This window comes from Nothoprocta perdicaria, unplaced genomic scaffold, assembly GCF_003342845.1.
Source record: "Nothoprocta perdicaria isolate Ctin4 unplaced genomic scaffold, notPer1 scaffold_92, whole genome shotgun sequence".
NCBI lineage: Eukaryota > Metazoa > Chordata > Aves > Tinamiformes > Tinamidae > Nothoprocta > Nothoprocta perdicaria.
The window spans coordinates 2665129-2678756 of record NW_020456221.1 but is presented as its reverse complement, the minus strand read 5'-3'; the positions used below and the strand labels follow the sequence as shown (position 1 = coordinate 2678756).

Below are 13628 nucleotides of genomic sequence, written 5' to 3'. Positions count from 1 at the left end.
CGGCCGCACTGGGGAGTATCGAACAGAAGATGACCTGTGCGCCTGTGTCCCTGATCGTGCGCCCCAACTCCCTAAAGTCCCTTTTAATTGCTCTCAGGCTACGCGTTGCCGCCTCCTCTGCACCCACATGTAGGACCATTAAGGGATAATAGTCCGTGGATCGGACCAGCCTGGGAAGTCGTCTGGTGACATCTCTAATCCGGGCCCCAGGAAGACAACAGACCTCTCTTCCTGCAGTGTTGGCACTGAAGCCCCTCCCAAGAGCCTTGAGAGGGAAAATAAGGAATGAGAAGGAAACTGCCCTGTCCCTTTTCTTCCCTTATTTCAGGCTTCAAAGAAAGATTGGTGCATTTATTATTTAGGAGCACTGAGGTCCATGGGAGCTAGATATATAATATAGGTTAAAATCAAAATGACATGATAAATTTATGCTGCACAGCTGTATACACCTCAGTACTGTCAAAAGGAAAAGCAGCAGCCTACTCAAATTGGTACGTAGAGCAGGTACATCATGGAGATCTGTGAAAGCTTCAACAATAAACAAAAATACATCAATCACCAAGACAGGTTTGGTTTTATTACTCTTATTTTTTAGTCTTCATTCTCTGTCATTAATATTCATCTATACTTCTGTGGGGAGGGAGAAAGGAAGGCATGGACACTTCTACAGAGAGAAATTTACCTAATCTACGGAACTATTCCAAGACTTCCAATAAAACTGTATGGCACTGTAATTTCTCTATTAAAATGCTCCCATTGTAAAAGCAGTTGTTAGGTGAAGTACCAAAACATCACCACTAATGTATCTCAGTCCTGGACAAGACACAAAAGACTGATAGCAAGAAAAGGCTAGATCTTTTGGAAAGAAGCAACTGCACCATTGTTTTAATGCACCAGTACACATTCAGGGCCTTTTTGTAGCTAAAACTATAACAGAATTTCTAAAATCAAACAGGGACTCTATTCTGCCTTGTAATTTACCCCACAGCTTGTTCAGCTTCCCACGCTACCCCTTCAACATGTAAAGTTCTCTGGGTCTATTCTGCTCCAACACAGACACTGGAAATAACCTAAGAGATCCTGACGGGACATCGACCACCCCTCCAGAAGGCTGTGCCTCTCCAAAGGCTCCCTCTGCTAATTTTCTGAGCATGTCTCAGATATGGCACAAGGTCATAAGTTTGTATAGGTGACTAAGTCTAGGCCTTTCTGTCTTTAACTTTACCATTATTGTTCCTCCTTCCTCTCTCTCCTTTTTTGGGTGGGTGTAACAGAGTTTACTACTTTCCCTGCTTAGTTTTTGGACCAGTGCCCAGCAGGGAAGCTGCCAGGGTCCCGTCCTGTGCGCCTTTGTTCCTATGAAGTCCTTGTACAACCAGTGAAGCGAAGACTGTGACTCTGTGCTTTTTAATGTTTATGCAAGTTTAGGAACTAGCAAGAATACAAAATGTTCTAAGTAAAGAAAGGTAGAATGCACACAAATTCAAGGACAGAAATGAGTTATTTAGGCATTCTGAATGAATGTTATTATATACAGGAAGAGTTAATCAACTTTACTGACTCACTGAAGCACTGTGCACCTAAACGCCACCCGTGTGATACAGTATCACTAATTAACATACTCCACAATAATTGTACAAACAATAACCCCACTGCCACATCTTATCTATAACACTGTTTCTCACATGCCAAGGTAATAGGCCTCTTAGAAATAGCTTAGATAGGCAGAAATCTTGAACATCTCACTTGCAACAGGTTTTCCTGGCTGCTTACCTTTTGTTAAATAAAAATTACAGTCGGTTTTCTTTGAATCGATCTTTTCCAGTAATACAAATGCACAAGCTTTGATTTTCTTTTACGGCAATCTCAATCCCAGGTTTTGCTTTCATATTTAAGCAGAGCGTTAGATTTCAAAAACTTCAGGATTGTGTCACTTCAAGAGCCTGGCAAAACTAATGACGTCACGTCTGCTTCTTATCCATAAAACTCATTCCATTGACATTGCCTGGAAGTACTGTTTATATTTAAATCTATTAATGAGGGCAGAAGATAGGGTGAGCAAAAGGAAAACAGCCAGTTCGCGCTCTGCACTGCATGTTACTGAGAGCTTATAAAAGCAGATGCACTTCTGTATGTCTAGACGATAATACAGTTCAGCTAACTCTGTGATAACATTTACCGACCAAATTAATTTCCAAATCGGTAATCTCAAAGGTTTTATTTATCTAACACCACAGACATGAAATGTCAAAGTGGCTAAATCCATTCATATACAAAATCTAGTTTAAAAAAAAAATCTTTTAAAGTTAGTAAATCATTCACAGTTTCTCTAGTGTTTATTTACCTCAGGCAAAAGACTTGCCTGTTATACAGTTATCCACTCAAAAAAAAGTCAAAACCAGCTCCAATACTGGGTCATAGACCACAGAGAAATGTGTATTAAAAAATCCTTAATGCTGGTACTGCTAGTACCAACAGGACCAACCATCATCCAACAGGAGCACATTTCTTTAAAAAGAAACTTTTTCCCTGTAACATTGCTTATTGTTCTGGACAAAACAACACAGCAAAAACATGAACACCGGTCAATTAACTCTTTTATCCCAAATTAGTGGTATTCAATTTCTTGCAGTGCAAATCCCTTCTGAAATTTCACATATATGTATACACACTCTGATGCAGTTTTCTGCAGCCCCCTTACAAGTCCCATAGAGCCCATAGAACTCAACGCTCAGGGACAACCAGAGCTGTGAATAATGCACAGTCAGATCTCTAGCACCCAAATCTTTATCTAAACTAAAAATTTCTGTTTTATGGATCTGAATACAACAATTGTGATTTCCTAAATAAATCCCTTATTTCAACATACTTACCTACACATTTCTGAACTATCTCCTGTGTTAAGAGAATCAAGATAAAGAAAATGAGTGTTATGTATGAATATACACACTCAGGGTGGCTAATCCTCTCCCTAGAGCCGTACCTTTCCTGAAGCCTGGGTTTCTTAAAACTTAAAAAACTTCATCTCCTAAAAACACAGGAAACACAAGAAGTTTCTACTTCTCATATTTTCACTCCAGATAAATTGTGCTCTGCTCTGAAACCTCCAAGTAAACATATAAGTAAGTAACAGCACTCCAAAATTCATTTTCTAAAATGTAAGCTTTTAAATGCAATCTCATAGTTTTATGGGAAAAGATTAATTCTGAACACTCAGACCCAGCTGTTCTCCAGCAGGACCATGCTGGGAGCCCACGACATTGCACAGGCCTGTCGGGATCAGGAAGGTGACAGCGGGTGCTCAGGACTATCAGAACTGACTGTCACAGCCCTGACCCAGACCCCACAAGATACTGCACCACAATTTCAATACTCACTTCCGATTTCTCACCCTGCTTTTAATCAGAATGGTAACTTTTATTCTGCGCTAGCTTCAACAGCTGCGCAGCGTGTGAGGCAGCAACAGCTCCAGGCCTCAGTTCTCGGCAAGGGCACAGGCTAAGCAGCGCACTCTCCAGCACTGAACAAACTCGGGGCTGCGTGAGCAGGTTTTGTCCCTCAGGGTTTCGCAGCGTTCACGTGTGGCCAGGGTGACAAGGGCTTTCATGGGGCAGCCTGTTCGCGCTACTGCCAAAGCCCAGCGAGACGTCAGCGCCCTCACACCTGAGCGGGGCAGAACAATGAGAGATCCTGCTCCACTGCTTGGGCTTATGATTTACACACAGAACAAAAATGTAACTCTTTCTTAACTGAAATGAAGGGAACATGCAAGCTCAACAAGCTATGCATGTCTCAAGTTTGAGTTTCCAAAGCCAAAGCCCTCTTACCCTTTCCATGCCGAAAATTGCAGACTATTCTAAGCACACAGGGCAGAAAGACAATACAGTATTATAAAAACATCAATTACACGGTCAGAAAAGTTTCCTAGTCTAACTTTTCCACTGACTTTAAAATAGATGACAAATTAAATGTATTAAGCAAGTAATAAAAATGGAGAAAAGGGAGTTTACTGCATGCTATCCAACTCTCACCTGATTTCTAGGAAAATAATTTGCTGCGCCAAGTCTAAAGTGTCAGTCCTATCAAGACAGTCAGTCAGTGGCAGTGGTTACTAGCTAAGAAAGATAGTTTCTTGCATTCACATTACCATCTCCTTCAATCTGTCTCTTAAATACACACATTTTTAGCAAAAATACAGCTATCCTGCTCCTAACCTGGAGTTCACCAACTGGTTAAGGTTTTTTCCAATGGTCAGTAAGACAAGGAACATTTTTAGGCAATCAGCCATTTGAAGGATAGATAATCTCTAAATTCAAGTGACAGTAGCAAAAAAAAAAAAAAAAAAAAAAAAAGAAAAAAGACTGTGTACTGTATAACACCTTACAACAGCAGAAAAGGAGTACAAAAAAGAAGTACAAAGCTAAACTGGAGGTGCCAGAGAAGTCAGAGGGTTTAGCCCTTTCATACACATCTCCGTGACAGAGGCAATACAGAACGCACGTGTTGCAGCCTTGCATACATTGGGCCACTGATTCATCTCATGGCCCTCCAAAAGCTGGGCCCATTCTTGGCACTGACAGGTAACAAAAAGAAAAGAGCTAACTGAATTGGCTGCAGCAATAAAGTATTTTCTTCACAGATTTAATTTTGCAATCTTAAAAAAAGAGGAAAAAGGTAAAGAAGTTGGTGAGGAAAGATGCTGAACTCGGGAAAGGTAAGAAGGAAACTACAGTGCAAGACCTATTTGCAAGCTGCTAATCAGTTTGGAAGAGAGCAGAATAAATAGAGCTCTGCTTCTCTTTACAGCAAGACAAACTGAAAGCCATATCCACCTGGGTACCAACAAAAGTGGCATTTGGCAGAAGATACCTTAATAAATCTGTAATTTATAGAAGCAAACAAAATTTGGCCTGTTACAAATGCCAAACAAGGCACAATTACTCATAGATAAGGAAAATAAAACTAAAAAGACTAGCTATCAATGACAACCACTATTTTAACACTCAATGTCGTATTATTCTCTCAAACAGTTCAGTGGCAGAAAGTTTCAAGCAACTCATGAGACTATTCACAGCACCAATCTCAAGGTCAAAATTATTCTGTACGAACAAAATCTACAGTGGGTTAGTATTTTCCACCAAGTAAAATGTAGCAGCAAACAAAACCTGATTTATTGTGTCCAAAAACCTGGACTCAGCATTGTAATTACACTACCTTTCCATGCACATTGCGGCTAGCAGGCAGAAAAGGGACAGAAAACTTTGCTTCTGAATCCAAAGATGACATCCAGAATCAACATCAGTGACTTCCATATATAAATATACCTGCTTTCTTTTTGGAAAAAACAAGGGACTCTCAAAGCTTTCTGATGATATATTAGCCTACGATAAAGAGAGAGCTTCCTTACATTTTTAAGCTTAAACAAGTTTTCTTCAAACCACTAATATGTACACACATGTACGTAGCTGAGTTCTACTGAAATTTGAACAACTGCTGACACGAGTGAAAGGCTGGAACATAATCACATGGAGAACTGAAGCTTGACATGAGATTTTTTATTGTCCCTATTACTAGATTTTAGGAAACATTAATTGTTTTGGGTACAGCTCCTGGGATGTGTGTTTAATCTTAAATGTTTCCTCTGATGCCTGCAAAAACTTTCAGTTTCCCCTGACATTTTCAGAATGCAGTTACAACTTTCCAGCTCACAAATCTGAAACATGTTAAACTCCAGAGGGCACGGCATTTACTTCCATCTCACTTAATGTCAAAATAAAAGGATTCTACAACAGTTTTACCAGACTGGGAAAAGTATGTTAAAAAAGAGACTCCTTGGTTAAGGCTATGGGATCCCAACTAAGCAACACACCTAAGAATTCTTCATACACAGTTTTCAAGAAAATAAAAATGTGTGCTGCCTGTATTTAAACTTCAATAAAATACTTCACACTTAGAGCACTGAATCTGGACGTTTACCATGTTTGGTTCACTTTTTGTCACTTTCATTCACATAGATGAAATTTTTAGATCCATTTAAGGTTATATCTATTCTGGCCTAAAACAGACAAAACAAAAAGAAAATGCATTTTGAGAGACCATGGGGGAAACCAGAACACTTTTAAACCTCCTTCTTGAAAACAGAGTAACTGATAACCAAAGAAGAAATCTTTCCATAGGCACAGCACAGGAGGACTCACCGGTCTGTTGTGTTCTTTTTGGGTATGTCCGACTGCGGCTTCTTTCGATATGCTGGTCAGGCCGAGGAAGCTCAATAGAAAGGTCTCTGGTCATTTGCAAAGCTGTCCTTCCACTTGAAAATGAAACAAAATTACATAAAAAAAAAAAAAAATCAGATAAACACATGGAAAGGGGGATCTAAGAAAACATTTATATCAAGAAAATGCTCATGGTTTCGGCAGCATGCTTTCTTATTCCAACACTCCTGCTCTAATGATGAGCTGTACAGTACTATGCTTCCTGCTTATTCACTTTTGTTTTGAATCAAAGGCAGAACCATCAACAGATTGTGTTGCTCCCTCTTCCTGAAACAGAATGGTGGTTTACTAGAAAATGGGATAAAGTAATCTCATTTTTTCCAACTCTTATTTTCTTACATATAAGAAATATGCACAAATTATATACAATATTTGTACAATAAACAAATTTTGTACAATAAGTACAAATTACAGTAAATAATTTGATTATTTATTTTTTCTTTTTTTTTGAAATTTTTTATCTCTCCAAAATACATATTTAAGATTGTTCAGTTTCAATATGTAACTTACTTCTTGCTCTGCTATGGGGAGCTAGGGATGACAATTTAATGGGTCTTAAAACCCCAGTGCAAAGCAAACGGCACTAATATATTCTTTACTAGCACAGGCCTGACTGCTAGAAACTGAGTAATTGATCGAGTAAATTAAGACCTAACTCATTTATAGTATGGCTCTTTTCATTATACAATGGAAAAAGTGATTAAAAACATAAATAACTTCTTCTATGTTCATTTTAAAGCTTCTTTCAATGTGACTAAGCAGAATGAATTGGTCATAATCCAAATGTGATCCAGGCTCCATACTCCCCTCCCAAAACTCTTTGTTTCAGAAAACTTATACAAAAGTAGTAATTGTTAATAGTAATTCTCAATTGCTGTAACATCTGCAGTTCCATATTTTAAAAGCACTCAGATGTCTGGCAATTTCAACAGGCATTACAGATGTAGATAATTTGAGCTATGTGAATACTCTCAACTAGCATGATTGTGTTTTCACCAACAGCACCACAGCAGTCATCAACACTGCAGAATTTTGATCTTAAAATTCATAGAAGTGTTAAAGAACAAAAATCATTTCTAACATTACATCAAAGTACTGCTGTTTTTTGCTAATCACTATCATGCTTGTTTGTTCCCGAGTTAGACAGAAAAACCTTTAAGTTCAACTTCTAAGTTCCACAACCATGCCTTCCTTGCAATCCAAAAGCAATTTTAACAAAACACCTAGGTATAAGGCAGATCTTAAGATCAAAATTCTGCAGTGCTGATTATTCCTGTGGTGCTATTGGTGAAAACACTTCACTCTCTTAACCAAAATATCTGAACCTAAGATAGGGATACTGTTTTCTTGAAGTCTACCACCTAAGAAGTAATATTTGGAAAAATTTAAAAAACCACAAGAATAACAATCTCAAAAACAAAATAGTTATTATGACCACAGTACATCCAAGGTCCAAGAATAAAATTATGTTCCTGCTTTGACCCATTGATGTGTGTGGGTAGACAGTACCATCACTGCCTTTGCTGTTACAACACATACAAAGGCAAAGAAAGAAGATGATCAAACCCGATAAACAAACAAAAAAAGATACTCAAGGCACATGCAAATGTTGTTAACCATGGTTGTTGCTCTACATTCCAAGAAGAGTTAACGTATCAAACACCACCTGGTTATGTATCATTAATCCTGGGTAATCAATATGGCAAACTACATGTCACATTCCAGTTAGCTAGAACATCAGCTCAGATAAGGGTGAAACCCACAACAAATACTACAGTAAAACAGTAATACGTGTAGGAAGGCTCCAGCAAACACAAAACTCCATCATCTAGATTATGGGAAAGTGAGGACACATCAGATAACATGATAAGCCAAATATAGCAGAGAGAATGGTACAGAAACACACCAGTGACCTGCTTGGACATAGTCCAGGCTCAGCACAGACATGTGTCTTCATCTCTATCTATTTCCCTACAAGATAGGGCTTAAATCCCGATCACAAAGGAACAAGTCTAAGAGAGCTACTACTGTATATTACTTTTAGGAGCTATGAGAGCTACTAACTGCACTCTAAAAGTTATTTGACAATAAGAAAGTTATGGTTGATTTTAGGACATATTCCAAGAAGGCAGTGACAAAGAACTGCCTAACAAATAACTATCAGTGTTACCTATATACATACTTCTTGAGTGATTGTGGAAAAACAAACAGGAAAAAGACAGATGGATGAGATAAAAATAAACCTAAGCCCTACACAAACTGGTGCATTTATATGATACATGGGGGTAGGTGGGGGAAGGTAGGAAATCTCCTGAATTTGTGAATACAGTATATATAGCTCTTTCAGCTTCAAAGCAAATGCGAAACATGAAAAAATATTTTTAAGCAAACTTGATAAGTAGGGTAAATGAAAATGGAAAAACAAAGAGGCTTAGCAATTTTAATTTGCTGATCCATACTCTCTCCAGGTTCACTGAATATGCATAAATATGCAACTCTAAACCAATTCTAAAAATCAGACCATGGATTATTTTCGTCAAAATTGTTAAGTCAATGTGACAGGATTTAAAGCAGGGATCCCCATATGCCAAATCCAGTGTCCTACTTGCTAGATAAAGATCCTGTTGTTTTAACAGAAGGATGACAGATTCAATAAAAATACTGAGTTTCTGTGATATTTCTGATTTTCTGTCATATTTCTGTTTTTACCTATATCTCGTCTCCTGCTTTTCTTTTTGATTCTAGAAATTCTCTCGCTAGTTAAGAACTCTCTCCTTCCCACATTTTCCTCTGCATGACAGTATTAACTCTCCTTGATGTCACACTATCTTTCTGGTTAACAATGGTTAAAACTGAGAGTAACTGTTCCCTGTATATCCTGAAAGTTTGTTGCTTCTTTCAGATGTGAAAAGGGCTTGCAAACTTGAAAGCATATCCAACCACCTCCTTTCAGATCTTCAGATCTCATCTTTTCAATTGGAAAACAAGAGAAGAACAGGAAAAAAGACTGAATGAATTCAGTGGAAGTTTATATAAAGAAATAAATTCACCTGTATCGATTTTTGTAACCTACGGATCCAAACTTGCTGAATTTTCTTGATAGAGAGTTTGACTCATTTTCAGGCATTCTACATAGTTTGAAAAATAAAACAACAACAAAGTAAGTTCACATTGATCAGTCCCAATTGGACTCCCATTCCTAAAAGAAGAAAAAATAAGTAAGCAAATTTGAATTTCTGAAAGATAATTTTGTTAGCTTCTCTTCACCCTTGCTCACAGATGAACTCTTACCGGGTTGAGAATTCCCAAAAGCCATGTGTTTATACCCTAATCCTTTGATTATATATCTATTATAAGGTCTACTATAAACTGATGTTAGTAAAAGGTTTTTTTTCAATATTTCACACTGGCATGCAGAAACACCATAATACACTAATGGGAGAATAGGAGAATTTCTGAACTAACATTTAAAATACTGTCAACTTTATGAACTAGCATTTAAAATACTGTCAACATTAAGCATTCCATGAACTGATTCCCAGCTCAAGACCCTTGTGTTCTTTTAGTAGCTACTTTGCAATGGTAACCCAAAATGAAAGTATTCTGTACCTTTCCGTAAGGGTAAGACATTCCAAAACTTCGAAGAGTCACTCTATTTAAAATTCTGCATGGTGCAAATAATGCATGCTGCAAACAATGCCATTCAAAAAAAAAAAAAAAAAAAAAGAACCCACATAGATAACAGTAACACATGAAATCTAAAAGCCTGAAGTCAATGCAGCAATGGAGAATTTAATCATTACAGCTTATATGCCACCATGTACATATGTGGATACTTTTGTTCCATTCTTTATGCAACTTGAAATACGCTGTTTCAAAAAGAATTCCAGAATAAAATGAGACACTAAACTACTGTAACAGTTTTAAATGACTGTTTTATCATAAAAAGCAAGGCATTAACTTTTATGGGCATTCTATAATCAGGAAGAAATATGCTGTCAGGTAGCAAGTCTGTGTTACATCACTTGCAGTTACAGCAAGGTTCCTAATTTAATGCAGTCTCCCTCATATCATAATGAAATCACATTAGACTCACCTGAAAAATGTATGATGCTCTACACAGCATTTCCAAAGATGTTTGCATGTAGTCTTGTTATGTGCTTCAAAAAAGAAGGAAGTTTCATTGCACTGAAAGCAAAACAAAACAAATTAATGTAGCTGGGAAGAATTCTGACAGCAACTTTCATCTACGGAGCACAAGATGGAATCTTTCTCATAACACTGTACATAAAAAAGATATGAATAAGAAGAAATGTAGGTTATATAATTTTTTTATAATTCTTAATTAGAAGTTTTTATTTATTTCTCATTGCCTGAAGAAAATAATTACAAGTCTGCTTCCTTAGACGTGGGAAAAAAGAGGGGAACAGAGATTCTCCCCCTCACCAGGGGAGGAATTACCCAGGCAGCAGTACATATTAGGGGCTGACCTGCTGGAGAGCAGCTCCATGGAGAGGCATTTGTGAGACAAAACAAGACTCTCTCCATGGACAGTCCTGGTTGACACCAAATTACCCAAGAGGCAGCAGTGCCCTCGTGGCCAAGAAGGCCAATGGGCTCCTGGCTGCATCAGGAGGATGTTGGCAGCAGGTGGAGGGAGGGGATCCTGCCCCTCTGCTCAGCTCTGGGGAGGCTGCACCTGGAGTATTGGGGGCAGTTCTGGGCTCCCCAGGACAAGAGGGACGGGGAGCTTCTCGAGAGGGTCCAGCGGAGAGTGACAAAGATGATTAAGGGACTGGAGCATCTACTGAGCGGGGAAATACTAAGTGAGCTGGGCCTGTTTAGCCTGGAGAACGTTGAGAGGGGATCTTATTAACATGTATAAGTTCATGAAGGGAGAATGCAGGGAGGAAGGGGCCAAGCTCTTTTCAGTGGTGGCCAGCGATAGGACAAGGGGCAATGGTTACAAGTTGAAAAACAGCCAGTTCCATCTCCATATGAGGAAGAACTTCCTTCCTGTGAGGGTGACAGAGCCCTGGCACAAGTTGCCCAGGGAGGCTGTGGAGTCTCCTTCTCTGGAGCTCTTCCAAACCCGCCTGGATGCCGCCCTGTGCCCCGTGCTCTGGGTGTCCCTGCTAGAGCAGGGGGTTTGGACTAAATGATCTCTAGAGGTCCCTTCCAACCTCCATCATTCTGGGATTCTGTAAGATTACTGAAATGGGTCTGTTTCCTGATTCTGATTTACATTAGCTTTATCTTAACTAACAAGCAAAAAAGGTTTTTCATATAGTTGGTTTCTGATATTTTCTGAAATTGAACTTGAAGCAAGCAAGCAAAAAAATCTTCCCATGACTCTGTTTAGCAGTATTATCCTGGGAAAGCATAAAAGGAGCAGGAAAAATAGAAGATGTGTCATAAACTACTATGCAGCAGCAATGCAAAGAGAAAATGCACAAGACATGTACCTAAAGAAGAAAGGAAGTAAATCTGGAAATCAAAAAAGTGCATGGAAAGGAAAGATGAATAACACTAACTTCAGTATGATTCAAAATATCTGGGGAAAAAAAAGTGCCAACTTTAGAAGACTTAAAATCCACTTGCAGAGGGAACAGTCAGAGGAAGAAAAATAACATTCAAAAGCATTCAAGGAAACTGGCGGTCCATATTGTGTATACGAAGAAACCATGAATGACAGGGAAACATGAAAGAGAAGTCAGACATCTACAGATGGTGAAAAAAATGCAGTAGACAAGAGCAGTGTCCTTTGCTTACTGAAACATCCTTTTGGTGACGCATATGACAAGAATCTGACCTGAAACTTCATGTGGGTTTGTTCTTATGCTTTGTATTGTTTTAATTTTCTAGAAGGTCACAAAGTCATGAGAGACCAGTTAGATCTGTCCCACAAATACACTTCTACAGTTATTAAAAAGCCAATCTGAGGCTTCATAGGGATCTTAATCTCGGTACAGGACAGTCAATAGGCTTAACTTGCAAAAAGAAAGGTAAAACTAAAAACTTCAAAACTTTTTTAAATGAAATCCAAGCACCTGAAAGCCCCATGGGGAAACTCAGAAATTGCCAAGGATAAAAAAAAAAAATCTATGTACATTGAGCCTTCAAGAGCAATCATACTGCTCATGCCCCTCTGGCAATCACTCTACCCACTGAACTGGAACTAGGACTTCCAGTATAGAAATCAAGCAATACTCTTCCTCTGCTATTTTACACATAAAAGAAATAGTTTCAGATTTTATGGTTTAATTTACTCTAAAATTTCTAGACCAGATGATCCAGGCCTGGCATGATTTCATATAAATTCACATAGCTATAGTCACCTATGAAAATATAAACAGTAATCTCAAATCATATCTCTGATATTACAGACTTTCTGCAATGTGACAATTCATTTCAACTTCTATTACGAAAGAACACATAACTCACCCTTAATATGCAATGCTCCTTCTTCCTTCACTCCTACATTTTACATTTAGGCAAAGAACCCTCTGCTACACTTTCATTTATTTAACTATATAATGTATTAGTAGAAAGTCTGAGAGCAGTAGGGGAAGAAGCCAGAGTTTTTCTTGTTTTGTTTTTTAACAAAATAAGGTATTTCTATGATTTCTTATTATTAGCCCAGTTCAAATGCCACTGAAATTAAGGAAAAGATTCCCATTAGGGGAAAAAATATCTGCTTAATCTTTTTTTTTCTTCTTCTTAAAGTTTTTTATTTTTTTTTCGTATGTATGCTACATAACACCTGAAAATCTATCAGGCACCTGAAAAAGAGAAAGTATAGCTACAGTTTCTCATGATTAGAAGATTTCAACAAGTACTTCTGATGCCATTCTTCGAAGAAATCACTTTCCAAGATGAAGACAGTTCATCTCAACTGGTTAATTAAAAATGTTGATGATAAACCACTGGTCAGAATACACTTACTTACCCTTACTAGTATTTACTTAGCAATTAAAGGCTTTAAGGAAGAAACAGGGAAGCCCTGCAGATCATATGTACAGAATTCAGATTTGGAAAAACAAACAAACAAACATTGCCAGAAATGAGGACAAGAAGCTTTCTGTCGGCACCCATTACTTAGCTGGATTCAAAGGAACAGCACACATCTAAAAACTAAGTATTATTTCATGGTGGTAGATACAATATAACCGTATGAAGATATGAAGCCTAAGAAATTCATCCCTATGATCTTCCACTAACACAAGGAGAATTTATAATGCACGTATCATTTTTTCAGTTATTTGTAGAGGGATTCAGCAATTTACCAGGCTAATTCCAAAATGACTCTGCACACAGCATACTTGGGTCTAGGTTTTCTTCCACTTACTTTTA

General features: G+C 38.1%; 1 protein-coding gene across 2 annotated transcripts in view; it reads right to left on the bottom strand.

Annotated features, from left to right (window-relative positions):
- The window catches only part of EPB41L4A (erythrocyte membrane protein band 4.1 like 4A), a 123197-nt gene that overhangs the window by 32700 nt on the left and 76869 nt on the right, over positions 1–13628 (bottom strand). For both annotated transcript variants that reach the window (XM_026052839.1, XM_026052840.1), the window contains exons 10-12: positions 10372–10463; positions 9326–9403; positions 6198–6310 (exon numbers count right to left, since the gene is read on the bottom strand). In XM_026052839.1, the coding sequence (XP_025908624.1) occupies positions 6198–6310; positions 9326–9403; positions 10372–10463 (283 nt within the window). The remainder of the gene's footprint in view (positions 1–6197; positions 6311–9325; positions 9404–10371; positions 10464–13628) is intronic.